General features: G+C 49.0%; 1 protein-coding gene and 1 pseudogene across 5 annotated transcripts in view; both read right to left on the bottom strand.

Moving 5' to 3' along the window:
* Positions 1–675: 675 nt before the first annotated feature.
* Positions 676–1,486, bottom strand: LOC125091123 (thyroid receptor-interacting protein 11-like; annotated as a pseudogene).
* Positions 1,487–5,093: 3,607 nt separating this feature from the next.
* The window catches only part of LOC125090545 (thyroid receptor-interacting protein 11-like), a 32,894-nt gene continuing 18,702 nt past the window's right edge, over positions 5,094–19,285 (bottom strand). The window contains exons 1-5 of one of the 5 annotated variants that reach the window (XR_007124372.1): positions 16,586–16,733; positions 14,509–14,585; positions 10,710–10,815; positions 9,762–9,838; positions 7,602–9,635 (exon numbers count right to left, since the gene is read on the bottom strand). Coding sequence is in view for 1 of the 5 variants with exons in the window: in XM_047713317.1 (XP_047569273.1) it covers positions 5,115–5,566; positions 9,819–9,838; positions 14,509–14,585; positions 19,034–19,154 (670 nt within the window). In the remaining 4 variants the exon portion in view is untranslated. Of the gene's footprint in view, positions 5,567–7,601; positions 9,839–10,709; positions 10,816–14,508; positions 14,586–16,585; positions 16,734–19,033; positions 19,155–19,285 lie in introns of those variants that run through there. The other 4 variants (XM_047713317.1, XR_007124369.1, XR_007124370.1 and 1 more) reach the window with 4 other exon arrangements.

Consider the following 19,285-nt stretch of genomic DNA (forward strand, 5'->3'; position numbering starts at 1 on the left):
CTCAGTGGGAAGCCTGCTTCTCTCTCTCTGTCTGTTGCTCCCCTGGCTCATGTGCCCTCAATTTCTGTGAAATAAATAAATAAAATCTCAATTAAAAAAAAAAAGAAGTCACCACTGTTTTCACTTTGGCGAATAATTCTGCAGTCATTAAAAGACCCATTGTTGGTGAGTCATAAAAGAATATATATTTTTAAGATTTTATTCATTTATTTGACAGAGAGAGAGAGATCACAAGTAGGCAGAGAGGCAGGCAGAGAGAGACGGAGGAACCAGGCTCCCCGCTGAGCAGAGTCCGATGCGGGGCTCGATCCCAGGACCCTGAGATCATGACCTGAGCTGAAGGCAGAGGCTTAATCCACTGAGCCAGCCAGGTGCCCCAAAAGAATATGTTTATTAAGCTGAAAGCAAAACTGCAAGTATTAATACGTTTTGAAAAAGGAGGGGCACCTGGGTGGCTCAGTGGTTAAAGCCTCTGCCTTTGCCTCAGGTCATGATCCCAGGATCCTAGGATCAAATCCCTCATCAGGCTCTCTGCTCAACAGGGAGCCTGCTTCCCCCCTCTCTATGCCTGCTTGTGATCTTTCTGTGAAATAAATAAAATCTTTAAAAAAGAAAAAAAGAAAAAGAAAAAAGACATTTGGCGATAAGGTAGACACACAGAGTGACTTGGGATCTTCAAAGCGTGGCCTCGTCTCTGGCTTGACAATCGTCTGTTTTTTTTGAGAGGTCTTTGGCCGCCATTCAAACCTTCTTGGCAGGTGACAGTATATAGGGTGTGTACCCGGGTAAAGCGTCAGTGACAGCATTTAGAAGAAGGTGCTCTGAAACATCCATTTCCAGTCCAGGTGGGTTAAAAAGAGACACAGCTGTGGTGCGGGGCTTGACCTCTTTTTTTCGGGGTGTGGATCCCAGGGTAGCTTTCAGTCGTGGTGGGCCTTGTTTCTTAGGCAGTTTTCCCCTTCCTCCTGAATCTGGGGGCATCACGTCATGAGCAGAGGGTTTGGGCAGTAGAAAAGCTGAATGAGATTCCACTTTTAGAAACTGGATGAAAAGTCCTGGAAAAGAATGATTGGCCACAGCTTGGTGATTTGGTTTTGCAGGTGCGTTGGGGGCGCTTCTGGACCCAGGCCCCCCAATCGCCCCGCTGGGCACACCCGCGGGCTCTTGGCCATGCAGCTGCCGCAGCTGGTCTTCTCAGAACCCCAGCGCACTTGCCATCAGCCTCAACGCTTCCTGCCGTTCCGCATCAGCTGCCTGCAAAGATCCCACGAAGAGTCCCCTTAGGAGGGTTTTGTCCACCATTCCTTCGGACTGACTTACTAAGGTCAAGAGTTTCTTCTGTGTGTCCTCCAGTATTTCCCGCTGCACCTCATTCTGTTTCTTGAACTCTCGGAGTTGGTCCTCCTTCACCTCCAAGTCGGCATTTGTTTGATGCCATCGTCCCTGTAACGACTTCAGTTCCTTCTAGGGCGTCTGCCTTTTCCATCCATTCGGCCAGTTCCAGCTTGAGGTTCACTAGTCATCGATCATAGTGCCTTCCCTCTTCCTGGGAGGCGGCAAGCCGGAGCGCAGCTTCCTCCTTCTGCTGGGTGACCACGTGCAACTGCTCCTGGAGCGACTCTACCTGCAGACTGGCTCCGCGGCTGGCCTTTTCTATGGCAGTGGAAGACAAAACGAGTTTTCCCCACAGGACCGTCACTTCCTCTCTCAGCTGAGCTACTTGGTCTTCTGAGGCCAAAGCTTCCCGGCGATGAGAATCTTTGGCTTCAGCAGCGAGGTGCCGCCCTCTCTCCAGCTCCTGGGTTAGGTGCAATTCTCTCTCTCGTAACTGGTGAACCTCCTTCTGGAGGGCGCACATTTCCATTTCTTTCTGTTTCAGTGCCAACATGATGTCATCTCTCTCCTGTTGACACAAAACTGTCTTTTCCTGCATTGACCTAACGGCGTCGAAAAGCGGGTTCAATTCCCTGGTCTCACCCTGTTCTTTCTCTTGCAACAGTTGCTCCAACAGGAGTGCCTTCTCTTTCATCCCAGCATGCTGGGATTCCTCCTCTCTCTACATCATTGAAAGCAGCCGATTTGTCTCTTGCAATGCCTGATTTTCCATTTCCTTTTCTCTAGATGCTTCCACAATCTTTGTATTTTCCTCTTTCAGCTGACACACATCCATTTCAAAACCTGCTATCCTCTCCTTCAGACTGGTGACTGCCTGCCTCAGCAGCTCATTCTCACACAGTTGGCCACTGAGCTTCTCCTGTGAAGAAAGCAGCTCCTCACTTTTCGCTGGGATTCGGAGCTCCTGAGCCTGAAGGAAGTTTTGTAGAACAGGATGAATGGATAAGGAAGATGTGGTCCACATACACTGTGGAGTATTATGCCTCCATCAGAAAGGATGAATACCTAACTTTTGTAGCAACATGCATGGGACTGGAAGAGATTATGCTGAGTGAAATAAGTCAAGCAGAGAGAGTCAATTATCATATGGTTTCACTTATTTGTGGAACATAACAAATAGCATGGAGGACAAGGGGAGTTAGGAGAAGGGAGTTGGGGGAAATTGGAAGGGGAGGTGAACAATGAGAGACTGTGGACTCTGAAAAACAATCTGAAGGTTTTGAAGAGGTGGGGGGGTTGAGGTTGGGGGAACCAGGTGGTGGGTATTAGAGAGGGCACGGATTGCATGGAGCACTGGGTGTGGTACAAAAACAATGAATACTGTTATGCTGAAAATAAATAAATTAAAAAAAAAAAAAAAAGAACAGGCTGTTTCTCCTTCAGCTGCTTCATGTGGGAATCGGATTCGCTGTGTTCCTGTGGTTTGCCTTCTCCTTCCCCCGTGGCAATCCATCTCTGCTGATCTTCCTGGAGGGTTTAAATCATTGGATCTTTTCCTTGCCCTGATTTTCTTAGCCCTTCTACCTCCTCTTGGAGCACCTGAGAAGATTCACTCACTAGGTCAGATTTCACGGCCTTCAGAGAGTCCCTGGAGGGCTGGAGGAAAATCACGTCAAGGTTCCCTAAAAGGAGGTCCTTGGCATTGCAAAGCTCCCCGATGCGGAGCTGAAGTTGTGCCAGTTCCTTCTCTAGCTCTTGTAAGTTTATTTCATGTCCTTGGGAAGTTTGGATCTGGTCAAAAGAGGTCATCTGGAGTTTCAAAACCTTCTCGCTGTTGGTGAAAGCCCACTCCTGGAGTTGTCGCAGATCCTCTGAAGCTGGGGTGACTCACGCTTCACATTTTGGACCGTGGTCAGCACCTGCTCTTTCCACTCTTCCATGATCTTCATTCCCTGTGTTAATGTGTCTCGTTCCTGTAGAAGCTGCTGGAACTGATGGATACGAACTCCTTGAATCTCATGACCAGCACTGGGAGTTTGCAGGATCGTCAATAAAGTCTGACATTTCTGGCTTAACACATCCACTTCCAGTTCTATTTCTCGAATAATGTGAGACAAATTCCGAATCATTTCTCTAAACACCTCCTGGCTGCTGCTTTCAATACTAGTGGACAGTTTTAGATTTTCCACTTGCATCCTCTGGAGGTCTGCTTCTTTGGCAGCAAGTCGATGGGGCATTCAGATTCAGATTGCTGTTCTCCTTCGTCTTCTCATTTAGGATGACCAACACCTGTTTGCTTTTCAAAGCACACTCTTGCAATTGCCACTGAAGTTTTTCCATGTGCCCGTTCTGGCTGTGAGATGCTGAAGAGATTCTTTTGGAAAGACCCTGAATTTCCACATCCTTTTGCTGGATAATCCGAGTGAGTTATGCGATCTCCTCTTTGGAGAGCCGATCCACCTGCTCAGTCAGTCGGATGTTCTGTTCAGTGAGAAGCTTCATCTCCAGTTCTTGTTCTTTGATTCCTTGGACCAATCTTTGAATTTCAGCTTTAGATGGATCACGCTTTTCACTTCCGTTCTCTCTGGGGAGAGGCTGGCTTGCTCGCACTTCCTCATCCTCACAGGGTTCTCTTGGAATTTGTGGACATTTGTCAGGCAACTGGGCTTTCATCTCTTGTAGCGTGACTTGCAAATTCCAAATCGCCTCATCTTTCACTGCAAGGAGCTCAGCGTGTTCAGTGTTCGTCTCCTCCTCCCGGTGTTGAAGACAGTCCACTTTCTCCTTCTGCTCCTGCAAGGACTGAAGCAGTGCTCTCTTCCCCTGCTGCTGGTTGTGAATGATCTTCTGTTCTTTTATTTCCTCCTTGAGATCATCTTTTAACTTGTTGAGTTGAAAGACCTCACACTCTAGTTCTACAATCTCGTCTAGGATTTTAGGGTCAACCACAGGGACAGCAAGACTCTGTTGTGTTAGGTGCTCCAGGTCTTCGTCCACATGAGGATGTTCGTCTGTCACAGATGGGAGATGAATGTCTTTGTCTTCCAAGGATGGCTGTAAAATGTCATTGCTTCTTAAGATTCAGGTCAACTTACCAAATTCCTCCTGAAGCTCTGGTCTTTCTCCAAGCTCTTTAATGTACACGTCTTGCTCTCTGATGCATTGTGTCAATTGCTTCTGCTCCTCCAAAGCAAAGGACAGCAGTTCCTTCGTTTCTTCGATCCTCTCTCATCACTTCTCGGCCTTTTGGCTAAGATCAAGTGTAGTTTCTTCGATCCTCTTTTGGAGGTGTAGTATTTCCAGGACTTTCCCTTGGCAGAGTTGAACGAAAGGTGCATACTCTACCGGTCACAATTCTTTGAGAATTCGCTCAGACTTGTTTGTCTCTTCCAACAGCTTCTTTTCAGCCCGACCTAATTTTGCCACTAACCGTCCTTTCTCTATTTTTAAAGTCCTCACAGCAATGTTGTTTTCCAGAGAATCCTCGTTGTTGTGCAGAATAGATTCCTCCAGCTAATGTCTTACATCTTGGAGCTCCTGAACCAACTTTTGCTTTCCTGCTTGGAGATCCGAAGCAATGTTGTTCAAACTCATTCAGCTGCTGCATTTGTGTAAGTTGTTGCTTCAACCTTCTGAGCTCCGTTTCTCTTTCCTGAAGTAAGTCATCTTTCACATTCCCGGCAGTCTTGGTTTTGCAGGTCTTCCATCCATCGTTGATAGTCTATTAGTTGTTTGCGGTGCTGCTCAGTGAGGTCTGCTAGCTTCTGCTGGTGGACATTTCACAACCCCGCCACCTCCAGCTGATGTTCGTCCATCTCCTGCATCCGCCGCTGCTCTAGGTCCCTGATGTGGCTCTTCAGTTTCCACAGTGTTTCTGTCTCGATGGTATTTGGTCCCTGGGTGGAACACTGGCACAACTTCTTCCAATGAGTCATGTCAGCCTCCAGTGTTTCGATCTCATGGAGGAGTCTATTGATCTGTGTCTGGGATGAGGTGACATCAGCCACATCCATGGTGTCTCCAGGGAAAGTCCCTTTCCCCAACACATGTCTGTTAATATCAGAGATATCCCTGGTCAAAGAGGTCTCATTGCTGTCCACGGCCCCTAGGGAATGGCCCAGGCCAGAGCCCAGGCCAACAGCCCAGGAAAACATCTGACGGTCATACAACTGCTCTGGTCCGTGGTGCGAAAGCATCCAGCCCAGTCGGACTACCCCGCCAAGTGTCCCAGAACCCCTGCCTGCCAGAGGCTAAGAATCAAAAGCCAACAGGCATTTCCGGGCAACACCTGCATGCCCCTCCCCCCACAACCCCTGGCTTGCGCCCCTGTGCTCCAGAGGGCCACTGCTAGTCAGGTAGCTCCAAACAGCCAAGGCCCTCTGGCCACTGATCCAGGTCCCCGCTGCACATCCCCAGGACTTCTATGCCAGGCCTGGGCCCATTGCCCTCCTTCCCATGCTTTGTGGTGGTCCTGGGAGGGCCCCTTGAGCATGCTCCTGCCTGACTGTCCCCAGGTGCCTGCCTCCAGAAAATTCACCTGGCTCTCAACTTCCCCCTAAGTGGGATCACAAGTACACAAAATCCTGTGACGTGCGCTTTCCACACTATAGTATCTTTTTAATTGAGGTGAAATATACGCAGTCACACACATTCATCCAGCTAGGAGAGAGGCTCCTAGGTGCATTTCACAGATGTCTTCACCTGCGCAGAGAACGGCCCTCACGGAGACTTTGGGTATTTCCAGCCTCCAGAGGCTCCAGAGTGCTCTGTCCCTCCTTGCCCCGTCAGTCCTGCAAAGACACCTGGGCCGATGCCTTGGTTTGGCGGTTCACTGGCCACCTCCTGGCCTCCCGCAGTTGTGCACCTAGACCAGGCTGGCGGTTGCGCAGGATGGTGGAGGTGCCTGGTCCTCGGGTCCTCCACTCTGCACAGAGTGGCCCAGGTGTGGGTTGGCAGAGGCCCAAGTCCACCCCGCAGTCCTGCCCTGGCACTAGTCCACCAGTTATTGTTAGGAACCGTCCCCCCAGCTGCCCTGCAGGAGCCCTGCCAGCCACCTCCACCAGCAATTCTACCCCATGAAGCATGCGGCCAACAGAGCCTGGACAAGCCAATGTGTCCATTCGAGCCCACTGTGATTGCACAGCTGGGGCGGGAACAGGAGTGCTGGCTGCTCTCCTGGTGGTGTGCTCCCATCACCTGCCACCAACAGGCACCAGGCATAGGGGGGTCCCGGCCTGGGACTGCGCCTCGCCAGGCTGGAGCCCAGCTCAGGGCGCCACCAGTCCCAGAGGAGCCACTTGGTGGGTTGGCCTTCTGAGACGCCCTCTGGGCGGGTTGCCACAGCCTTCTGTCCTGGCCTCGCCCAGCATCGCCTTGCGGGGACTGCACCTGAGCCTTCCCCTGCCCTCCCCCAGGGTTTGCCCTGGGCAAAAATTCCAGTCATGGATGTGCTGGAGGCCTGGTGATCACTGGGCTCTGGGGGCGGTGTTCTCTGCCTTTCAGGGGGCACCCCGCCTCTGCAGACCCTCTGCCTCCAGGTGCCGGAGGGCAGAAAATAATTAAGAGGCGATCAGAGTCCACAGGATCCACCTCAGGAGTTTCTGGCATCCATGGAGGGACTGTAGAGGTGTTGCTGCCTCCAAACCGGGGCCCCTGTGGACTGAACTGCCCAAGTTTTTGACATGGAGAAATTGGCAATTGGGAGGAAAGAATGGTGGAAACGCCTTAGCTGACTTTTATTTTTCAAGAGCTTTTTAAAAAGCCTTTCTCCCTTTGGGTTTGGAAGCAGATCCTTCTCCAGGTTGGATGCCTGACAGGAAACATTATCCATTATGAAATGACAGCAGAGACTGGGGTTTGTAGACCATCTGGCTGTTGGAGCAGGAACGACTGATGGTTTTGAGAGCTCCTGGAGGTGATGGTCATGTGCCCAGTTATCCAGGGCACAGCTTTCAAGGTCTTTTAGGGCTGTTGGCTCTACCGGACCTACTGACTGTTTATTTTTTTTCCTTCTCAAGATTATTTATTTGTTTGTTTGTTTATTTGACATAGAGAGGTTACAAGTAGGCAGAGCGGCAGACAGAGAAAGGGGGAAGCAGGCTCCCCGCCAAGCAGAGAGCCCGATGCGGGACTCGATCCCAGGACCCTGAGATCATGACCCGAGCCTAAGGCAGAGGCTTAACCCACTGAGCCACCCAGGCGCCCCCTGTTTATTCTGAATGAGATACCAAAGTGTGAGTTTTCCACAGCTTTTGCTCTCCCCCCCCAACCCCACAACACCTGAGTCAAAAAGGGAGTATGGTTTGGCCAAAGCACGTGTGGCAGTTCTTCTGGTGTGTGTGTGTACCAAAATGCTTTTCCTTCCCCTCCCATTTTCTAAACTTGCTTTTGAGGGTTTGGGGACCCTCCCCCAGAACTTTCTGCTTAGTGGCTTTGTTTTGTTGTGTAATTTGGTCGCTACCCCACCCTATGCTCTTAGTGTGCATTGATCCTGTTTCCAGAGTTGATGCCTGTCCCCTAAAGCCTAGCAGTGCCTACTTTTCTGTTATTTGTAGGAAATGAGAGAAGTAATGCCAAGTGGCAGGTAGGCAGGGGAGCAGTGATAGAGTTTTGGAATGTAAGTAACATTTGGTGGGGTGAGGTCCAGAGCTGATGACTGAGAAAGAATTCTTGAGACCTCTTTGGTGCAAAACGGTGGTTTTATTAAAGCATGGGAACAGGATCCGTGGGCAGAAATAGCTGCATCAGGGTTGTGGGGGGCAACTGATATACACTTGGAAGGTGGGGGAGGTATGGAAAGGAAAGGGAAGGGTTTCAAAAGCACTTTCCTATGCTAAAGAGGACCTACAAGATACTGGAGACCTTGCCATGGTCAAGTGAGGTGGTTTTACCTTCCAGCAAGGAATGAACATGAAGATGGTTGGAAGTTTCCTGGAGGAAGGTCACACAGGTCCCCCCGAGGCATGGGGGAGGCTGAGTACAGGGTGTCAGCTTCTAATCCCTCATCAGGTGTGGGGGCTAATGTTTCAATGGAGAATATGTAAATGAATTCTAAGATAATTCCTTGGGAGTCTTAGTAACATGTTTTGTGAAATCAATATTCAGTGAGGGTCAAGACAGATTTGTCACATTGTCGTTCTGGCCTGTTTATACACTGTATCAGGAAAGGGGTGTTTGCTCTTTTGGCACAAAGTTCTGAGTCTATTATTTATTCTCTTTATGTATTTGAAAGAGCAAGAACACAAGCACTGGGAGAGGAGGATGCAGGCTTCCCACCAAGCAGGCAGCTTGACCTGGGGCCCCTCTTCCAGGACCCTGGGATCATGACCTGAGCTGGAGGCAGATGCTGAACAAACTGAGCTACCCAGGTGCACCCATTCTGAGCCCTTTCAAGCTCCCAAGCCAGTCAGGCTCTCCTTGGCCCAGCTTCTTCTGCAACAGCTTCTCCCTCCATACTTCCATTTCAGCCATAGATGCCCTGCTTTTAGATTCCAGAGCAGGCCGAGGATTCCTACCTGTTCACCCCTCCCTGGAATTCTCCAGAGCTCATTTCACCACACCAGCCCTGTAGCTGCCGCCTACTCATTTTTCAGCTCTCCGGGCAAAGGTCTCTGCCTCTAAAAGGCCTTCACTGATGCTACTGATGCTCCAACAAAGACTGGAGGGACCCATCCTGGGAAATTTCATAAGTCCACACAGCACCCAGTTTTCTCTGATGCAGTGGCCTATTTACTTGTTCTTGTTCTCCAGTAAATGAAGTCCTCGAAAAAGGCCTTGTCATCTTTCTCCAGCACCTGCTGTGGTGCCTTGGGTAGGAACTCCATAGATTGTCAAGTCAAGGGTAAATCTAGTTCTTACCAGATCACCCTGGCAGGGTGAGTTCAAGTATGAGAAAATGAAAACTCGACAGAGTCAATGGGTCTCTGGTCCTGACCTTTGACTGTGTTTCTTTATTGCTCGATGCCAGCAGAGGTCGAGGCAACTACCGAGCTATGAAGGGTGTGGCGGTTATGCTCCCAACATCCAAACGCTTTTCCTGGGGAAGCTCCTGAGGGATATTCTGGAATCCTGCCACTCCAAGCTGATGTGGTCATCCCTCTCCCTCACCCGATGCTGTTCTGTCCCTGAAGGTGTTCTTCAGTTTCCAGACTGCAGCTGAGTCTGAGCTCTTCAGTCCCTGCGATGAAGACTGGGACAAGTTCTTCCACTGTGTTACTTCTGCCTTCAGTGTTAGGATCGCATTTGGAGGGGCTGTTGATTTTTGCTGTACCCAGATGACATCAGCAAAGTCCAGCACATCTCTGGAGAAACTGAAGGTGTGGCCCATGAAGGAAGTCTCACTGCCATCCACTCCGCCCAGGGAATGGCGTAGGCCAGAGTCCCGGCCACCAACCCAGGAGAACATCTCTGCAGGTCATAAAACTAACCTGGTCCGCTGTGGAAAAGTGTCCAGTGCAGTCAGATTACCCTGCCAAGTGTCACAGGACTCCTGACCGAGGGAGGCCTAGAATCAAAAGACAATAGGCAATTGTAGGCAACACTCACCTGGGGCCCAGCCGCTGCAGGCCAGGTGGCTAGGAAAGGCTGAGACCAGGGCCCTTCAGTAGAGTGGCTGTGACCACTGGTCCTGGTCCCAGCAGCTCATCCCCACGACTTCCCACACCCCAGCTGGGCCTCTTCCCCTTTTCCCCCTGCCTTGTTGGCTATCCAGGATGGGCCCTGAGTGTGTGCTCCCACCTGCCTGCCCTTGTGCCTGCCCACAGAAAACACACCTGGCCCTTGACTTTCCCCCGAAGTAGTATCACACCACACAAACTCCCGCTGCCTGTGCTTTCCACGCAACAGTACTTTTCCTCACTGAGGTGAAATGTGATGTGGAAACAAAGGCTGAAGAGAAATTATGAAATGTCCTTACTACCTGCAGCCCACTGACAACTCCTTGAAACAGGCAGGTGCATTCCTCTAGGGACTCAACTGTGTCTGTGTTGACACCTGTGAAGAGCAAAAGGCAATCCTAGCTCAAATCCCCCTCCCAGGATCCTGGAAGCCTACTTTAACATATAAAACTTACTTTGGAAATTTCCTTTTTCTCTAGCCCCCAAGATACATGTTGGCAATCATCCCTCAAGCATATGGCCCACTGCTCTAGGCCTGAAGGGTCTCATGACTAAGGCTTTATTAGTCCGTAATAAATGACCTTTTGCCAACAACAGCTAGCCCCTCATGGTCCTGGAAACCTCCCTACCAGAATTCCTTGGAGACTTACACTATCTCCAACCCCCTCAAACTTGAAAGTATAGAATAGGCCACTCCTCATGACCCCATGGCAGCTCTTTTTGCCTATAGGACCTGTCCCCGGTTTTTAATAAAATCACCTTTTTGCGGCACCAGAGACAGCTCAAGAATTCTTCCTTGGTCATGAGCTCCAGATACTATGATGGCAAAATCGGAAACTCTAAGGCACAGGACCAGAAAATGTGCCTAAAGAAGATACAAACACACAGTTCAAAAGCAAGCAAGAAAACATGAAGAAAAAAATCTGCCCCAAACAGGCTGATGAGGGACTTTGATCAAAGACTGTATCTTTAAGTTCTAAAGGATTCCGAGCAATTGAAAAGAAAATGAAACTGCAACATTCCCAATGGACATTTACAAAGAAACCCAGGAGGCTAGTAAAAGGAAGGAAGGATACTCCATCTCATTGGTACAAAGTTCTTTAAAACCTGTTAAATTAACAGGTTTGGCAGTTTGCCAGAATTTTTTAAATGATAACAGCCAGTGTTAGGGTGTATGGAAAGGGAACCCTCATCTACTCTCGTGAAAATACAAATCAGTAAAGAGAGTCTCAAGGAACGGTTTGGCAGTAGCTATTAGAATTCATAAGGGATAATTCCTTGAGCATACGCACGTGTACCCGTGCTTTCTACAGCACTGCTTAAGAGAACACCATAAAACACGCAGCTGTCTAAAGGACCATCGGTACTGAATCCATTAGGGAACATGGAATTTCCACGCTGAGGAGAACTAGAAAGCCATCGGGAATGAGGAGACAGACCTATAGATGACGACACGAAGATAGTCATGGGTCGCTAGGTTGCAGAAAGAGCAAGCTAGCTACAGAGCAGGATGTATAAATGATTCACTTTATTAAAAGGACACCTGAATTTACTGATTTTGAGAAATACAGATTCACTGATTCAACAGATATATACTGAACTACAACCTATGTATTCATTCAGTGTGTATATATGGTCTCTCAACAAAAATGTATGGGACCCTGTATGTGCCAGGCACTGGATTATCTTTCTGTGTGTGTTTTCTCATGTGTGATATTTATCCGTCTCTAGGTGTGCTGTTCATCCACAGGAGAAAACACTCTGAATCCTGCTTTTCTTGATGGGGGGAGAGATTATGGAACATGTTTACTTTCTACTTCATACGTTCCTGCACTGATGGATCAAAGCTAATGCGAAGTGTAGGCTCTTTCATTATGGGTAATCATCCTGACCCAAGTATTCACCCAATATGCAAAGTATTGTGACAGCTACAATGTGGAGAAAACAGCTAGGCCAGGAAATGGCAAAGCCTTCAGAGGATCTACTTACAGTTTGTAGGAAGGAAACAAAGGATGGGGGAAATGTTCTTTTCTGGGGGAGTTTCTTCACTAGGAGCATGAGTATGGCACTGTGGTTGCATAGAGGCCTATCTGGTTGTCTGACATTTCCTGTCTCATCTGTGTCCACCAACCACAAAGGCCATCCTCTCTGGGCATGCCTCCTGACAGCAATTATTAAAAAGTCCCTTGAACTACTCCATTAGACACAGACTGAAAATGATGGAACATTCTGGAAGAGGTTTCCCTGGGTTCAAAAGGCTTAGAGGTGAGCAGAGTGTTGCTGGCAACACTCATAATTAAAACGTGAGGGTGAAAACCCGAGCGAAGGGGCGAGGAGGTGACATAATCGACAGAGCAGGTCAGGTACAGACAGCGGGGAGCGGTGGGGGTGGGACTGAGGGTCTGATGCTGCCAGAACGGATGCTCCCAAGGAAAGCTGGGAACAGAGATTTTCAGGAAAATCTATTTTTGCATCTTTTGGAAATCACTGAAACACATTTTGTAAAGATTTAAGAATGAGGACCTATGCACACGTGTTTTAAATTCCTTCACAGTAAATGCGATGCAGTGTAAACGTATCACAGAAGTATATGCCATGTGACATCATCGGAGCGCACACACAGGCTCAGACTCACACACACACACACACACACACACATACACACACCCTTTTCAAAGGAAAAGGGGAAAGAAAGCAAAGAGAGTTCTATAGCCCATACTGTAACACGTAGCTGAAGTGTACTTGCCGATTTGAAGCGGGTCCTCCGAATGTAATTCTATGATGGGTTGGGATAAGAAAGGCTTGACTCTGTGGGAAGATGGGAAAGACAGAAATGAGACAAGGAGCTCAGTTTCAGCAAAACTGCAAACACCATCTCCAGAAACAGCAAACACATCCTGCTCCTGTTCAAAGCAAGGGCCGCTCACTGAACAAGGCATTCTGCTCCGTGACATCTGGCCCTTGGCACACGCAGTCACACTTTGGCAGATCAGGGCTCAGGGGAGGTCACTAAGCAGGGCACTCAGAATTGGATGTCCACTCTCAATCTCATCATGAAATACTGACGACTCAGAAATTGCTCAAGAGGGGTCAGCAAGAATTTGTCTGAAGTTCCAATGTTTTCCAAGTTGTCTCTAGTTTCCTGCCTCTTTTCCAACAAAATTTATAACCCAGTGCTTACTGCTCACAGTTATCTGGAAAACAGACTCCTATACAGACCTGAAGTCAGTAACATTTATGTGAGGAGTCCTCTCCTCCAGGATATGCAAAAAACCAGACCTGAGAGTCCTGAATCCTTTATCACAACAACCACACACAAAGGTCAATGCCTTTTCCAGCCTAGAAGCCACCTCTGGACTTAAGCAAGAGCCCATGTACTCTTATTTCACCCGGGGTTCTACCCAGCTAGATCCTCCTCTGCCGATACACAGTCTCAGATGCCAGGCGGCAACTAAAAAGCATACTTACTATAACAGAATCTTCTATTTGGAAACGGTGAAAACCCGGTTTTTATAGGATATAGTAGAATAGCCTCATACTAGAAAACTATTTCCAGATGTTGAGAATTAGACATCTTTGAAGGAAACGCTGAAAAGTTTTAAGTTAACTAAGAATTTTTAAAAATTCACTGTGGTGCCTGGGTGGCTCAGTGGGTTAGGCCTCTGCCTTCAACTCCGGTCCTGATCTCGGGGTCCTGGGATTGGGCCCCACATCTGGCTCTCTGCTCAGCGGGGAGCCTGCTTCCCGCCCCTCCCCCCCACCTATCTGCCTACTTGTGATCTCTCTCCCTGTCAAATAAATAAATAAATAAAATCTTTTAAAAAAATGTAAGACTTGACATTTTATTTAAATGACTCATTTAGAAAGAGGGAAGACAGCACAGGTTAGAACTACTAGGAAACACTGACCTGGCTTGAGGCCAGGGTTTAAATCTCAGCTCCAACCCTTCTCCCACAGGTGCCCTGATGGAAATTCCCTTCACTGTTTTGAGCCTGGGTTTCCCCACTGGAATTCACGAGTCTGCTCTGAGTACTGAATTAGATGATCCAAGTGAAGCATTTCACATGGTGCTACGACAGCTCCCAGCAGAGATTTACAAACTCGTCCTCGACAACTCTGCAAATTTCTTAAAACCTGGCCTCAGGGTGGCACCTGGAATATCTCACATATAGTAAATGCCCAAGTTTAGCCTCCTTGTCATTCACTCGAACAATATTTACTACGCATCCCCTCTGGGCCGGGCACCTCTCTATACCCTGGAGATAATGAAGGAGACAAAACACACAGAATAATTCAGATGATCAAACTACTGTAGGTCATTTCTTTTCAAGGTTCAGACAAATGATGCTCACGGACAGAACTGTCACAACAGAGGGTGTACTGCATTTAGAAGACTGCTCCACAGGTTGGAATGAGGATGCCGGGGCCAGCAAGAAAGTGGGGAGGGGGTCCAAGAGAAGAGCCCCCTAAAATGAGGTCCCCAGCATGCAGACCAGCCCCCTACTGAACACTGCCTCTAAATCTACCCGGCTCTGTTGTCTGGTCCAAGCCAACTTACTTGATGCTGTGTAGCTTTCTCGTGACTATCACCAGAAAGTCAACCTCAAAATATTTTCTTGGGAGAAGATCTTCATCCTGAGGAAAAATACAGAGTAAGTTTCCTAATTCTATATTCCCTCGTACATTTACTGACCACCTTCATGCACTGAGTACTAAGCCCCAAACAGCAACAGAGTATTTCAAGGCCCAAATCAGGAACGATATGTGAAAAATGCATGTTTCAGGTGACTTCGGTCTCTGTGTGGAGAACGGATGGAGGATGAAAGTTAGGAGGTGCTCATAGCCATCCAGGAAGAAGGTCCAGGGAGGAAGACATGGGGAGCCGGAACTGGGGGAGCAGCCACTGGGATGGAGACAGGGAGGCACTGAGAGGCCCTCGAAAGCAGGACCTAACAGACTTTGCCAAAAAGCAGACTGAGACAGATTAGGGAGGGTCAGGAAGCCGATGTGGGGGTGGGGCCAGCATGTGGGGGATCAAATAGATTATAACAGCAAATATCACAAAGCACCTGCCACGGCGAGGGCAAGCACTGTCTTGTGCTACATTTACATTTTCCTGTGAGAGGAGAGTGTGGTGGGGGGAAAGGGCAGGCACTCTGGAGCCAAGGAATAGGGTTCAGATCCCAGCTCAGCCACTTGTCTGCTAGGAGGTGCTGGGAAGTCACTCAACTCCCTGGGCCAAGCTTTCCCCATCCACACAGTAGAGAAAGGGACAGCACCTCACGGGGCTGTGCGGAGTCCGGCAGAAATAAATACTCCAGCAACACTCACAGCAGGACCTGCCAGAGTAAGGGGCATGGGTGGGACTTTATGATGTATTGATATGTGCACACAGACGTGGGGTTGGCCTGGGCTATATATTTATTTCTACTGTGGGTCACAGTAATGAAAGTGTGAAAGCCACACACACAAATAGAAAACACACAAACACATACACTGAGTCAAAGAAACGCATCTACACAGAGACACAGAGACCCATGCACAAACACACGGAGACCCACAGACACAAAGACGTAGAGATACATATGCAAAGACACACAGATACACACACAGAGGTATACACACCCACACAGAGACACAGACACACACACTCATGGCCCCACTCCATCTGTGTCCCAGTCTGGTCACCCCCTGGCCATCCTAGCACGTTCTCTCCATGTCTGTCATATCGTCACTCAGCCCTGATGACTATTCTTGAATGCATTCTCTCCTCAACCCCCAGCTGCAGAGACACCCCTTTCTGACCTCTTCCTACCATACCCTGTGTGTCGCCTGCAGCAGCTCCTCATGACCCTACAGCCTAGCAAGAAACAAGGTGCTCCGTACCTGCTGACTTATTCGGCATCCCACCCACCCCATGTATTCTTTAAACACCCGTGTCCACCTGTACTTCTATTCCAGAAATACAGAACCAGTTTGCTCAAGAGGAAATAACAAAAGAAAAGACAGTTGCTGGTATCCAGAATCTAGCCATGGTGTCGCTATTGCAGGCTGGGATGACACCCCCGTTTCTGACGTGAGCCACTGCACAGGCAAGAGCACCATGTATGCAGTCACCCGCGATGGGAAACAGAGACTGCTGGGTCACCAATCCCGGGGTCAGCATGATGGGGGCAGAAATCACGAGCAAGCATTTCCTAATAGGAGGGGACACCAAAGGGCGAGTGTCAAAACTGTAGGTCCAGCTACTGCCCACCCTTGTGGAACATCTCAGTGGGTCTGGTTTACAGGAGAGGCAGGGAGAGAGAGGGAGACAGGAGGACAGAGAAAAAGACCACTTCCTGGCATATCAGAAGACACAGGCTCAGCCACCCCAACCGTTCACATTCACAGCTGCCACGCATGCCTGGCCGTGTGCAGAATGCGGTGATGGACGAGCCAGCTGAGGCAACTGGGAGGAAATATTTAGAGCAGATGAGGACGTAACTTCTGCTAGGATACCCCACAACACCCTTCCAGAATGTTACTCCCACGATAGGAAAGGTTAGGAGAGTCTAAAATTCCAAGACAATGAGAATGATTGCAAGCAAATTAAAGACAGCATACACTACTATACCTTGTGTTGGACTTCTTACCTTATTATAAGGAGCTTTCCCTCGAGATGTTTGGGTGGCTCAGTTGAGTGAGCGGCCAACTCTTGATTTCAGTTCAGGTCACAATCTCAGGGTTGTAGGATCCAGTCATGAGTTGGGTTCAGTGCTCAGTGGGGAGTCTGCTTCTGGATTCTCTGTATCCTTTTGCTTCTGCCCCTCCTCGCTCATTCTCCCTCCCTCTCTCTCAAATAAATAAATATATCTTAAAAAAAAAAAAAAGAGTTTCCCAGCCATCGGATACTTGACCCTCAGAAAAATTCTGAATAAGGGGTCACTGTGGAGGGAAAGCTATCCAGAGGCACACCTGGAGCCTCTAAGGAACAGACATCTTCTTTCTGGGCTTTGGAAAAGGAGCAAAACAGCTGTGGCATGTGACACTTCCACTTTTGGTTCTGGGATCCCTAAGCCTGTCTGATACCATTCGTCAGGAGCTGGCGTGTCACAGGAGGTGTGGAGGACACCCAGGACAGGGCCCTGCTCCAGGACAGCAGCCAGGGACAGCTGTGAGGAAGGACAGCCCTCTGATTCAAAGGGGATCCCACAGGGCTGACCGCAGCACAGGCTGCCCAAGGTGACACCCTTCCCCTGTGTCCTTGATCCTAGGGTTGTGTGGAAAGAGAAGTTGGGAGATACAGAGAAGCCAAGGTCCCTTAAAGGGGTTCACTACCCCATGACTCTTTATATCAGTGAGATACAGAGAAGCCAAGGTCCCTTAAAGGGGTTCACTACCCCATGACTCTTTATATCAGTGATGGTACTGGCTTTCCTGGGCCCTACTGCTGCCCACTGCCGGAGGCAGGAGCCTTCAACTGTCCCCACAGGCTTGGGCCCAAGATCATACAGAATGAGCTCCCACTGTGGTGGAAGCAGAAAGCCTGTGACCCGCTGCTAAGCCTCTGTTGGTGCAGCGGGGGGACCATCCAGGGTGGAAGGTGCATGAGACCATGAGAATGGAAGAAAAAATTTTCTCCACACTGTCTAGAAGCACAGATCTCTCAATTCAGGGATTAGAAAACTTGCTGCAAATGACCAGAAAGTATTTTAGCCTTTGCAGGCCAGACAGCATCTCCTCAAACTATTCAACTCTGTGGTAGTGCTGGTAAAGCAGCCATAGAGAAGACTTACGTAAATGGGAGTGGCTGTGTTGCAATAAAACTTTATTTACAAAGACAGGTGGGTAGACGAAATTTGGTCCTTTCAGCCTGGGCTCCAAAGTCCAAACAGGCATTCTTTTTTTTTTTCAAGGAGACTAGAGTTTTTTAAAAACCCTTTGGACCAATCCAAAACACCTCCACTACATCTTTCCTATCCTGTGCTATTTGCCTTCCTTACTACAGACAGATTACATTTTTCTTGGAAGGGGTACCTAAGTCTCAGTGTACCTGGACCAGAAATTAAAATGTCAGGGGACACCTGGGTGGCTCAGTGGGTTAATGCCTCTGCCTCGGCTCAGGTCATGATCCCGGGGTCCTGGGATCGAGCCCCACGTCAGGCTCTCTGCTCTGCAGGGAGCCTGCTTCCTCCTCTCTCTGCCTGCCTCTCTGCCTACTTCTGATCTCTGTCTGTCAAATAAATAAATAAAATTAAACAAAAAAAGAGATTAAAATGTCAGATTTATTCCTTATCGACCCAACTACATGACACGAAGGAGAAACCAAACCTCGGGACCAATTCGAAAGGGTGTGTGGCCAAGAGGAGGCATTTCTTCAGTGGCTTCTGCTCACCCTGCACACATTCTGCACTCTACGTTCTGCTCCAGCTCCTTCCACCACACGATGGTCACTGAGGTACAGGCACCACCGACTGATGGACCACAAAGACCCCCCTGAGAAAGCACAAGGCTCTGGACAGAGAACAGGGAAGCAACCTGGACTTGCAGGACCCTGCAGTCTATTCGCTCCTGGTTCTGTCACTAACCGGACCCGTCTCGTTTCCTGTGAGTGAGCGTAGTTATACCTGTTCTTGCTCGTTAACAGAGCAAGTGAGGGATCAAATCAGGAATAGCGACGAAAGGCCTCTGTGTCATATCACTATCACCGAGCCTTGCACGTCTCTAAACTGTACTGAAGACACTGTCACGATGACAATAAAATCTTCGTGATCGTTAATACGGCAGACACAGGGGCTCTGGGCCTCACAATCCCACTGGCAGGGTCTTCCACTCATGCAGAGGACACATCAACAAGGGTTTCTATCAGAAGCCCAGTTTCTAACAGCAAAGGAAGAGAAGCCAAGCACCCATCCTTCACCAGGGCCCCGTTGAAATCAAGTACGTGGCTGACGGCGGCAGCAGGCGCAATCAGCTGGGGACAGGGGCGTGAGACAGGCAGTCACTGTATTCCCTCTGAATATATTTTTAACATTTTGAACCAGGCGGGCACCTTCACAAATAAAACAATTTGGGAAAGAAGAGGGCGCATGTTCATTTACCTTTAATCTCCAGAAGGTGGTCTCCATCCCAGTCCCAAGATTTAGAATTTGACAATGACATTCGTCTTCCGTAGAAATGCCTTTATCAGCTGACTGACGCCATAGACTCGAGCAAAATATCCTGAGAGAGAGACGCAGAGACAAGTTATCGCTCAGTGAGGTCGGAAAGCATCCCTGCAGAGCCCGCCCCAGCAGAAGAGCAAATGAGGATTCCGCTGCTCTTCTTTGGGGTCAGTGATTTTTCTGTGGACT

The sequence above is a fragment of the Lutra lutra genome, chromosome 18 (genome assembly GCF_902655055.1).
Source record: "Lutra lutra chromosome 18, mLutLut1.2, whole genome shotgun sequence".
In the NCBI taxonomy this organism is placed as follows: Eukaryota; Metazoa; Chordata; class Mammalia; order Carnivora; family Mustelidae; genus Lutra; species Lutra lutra.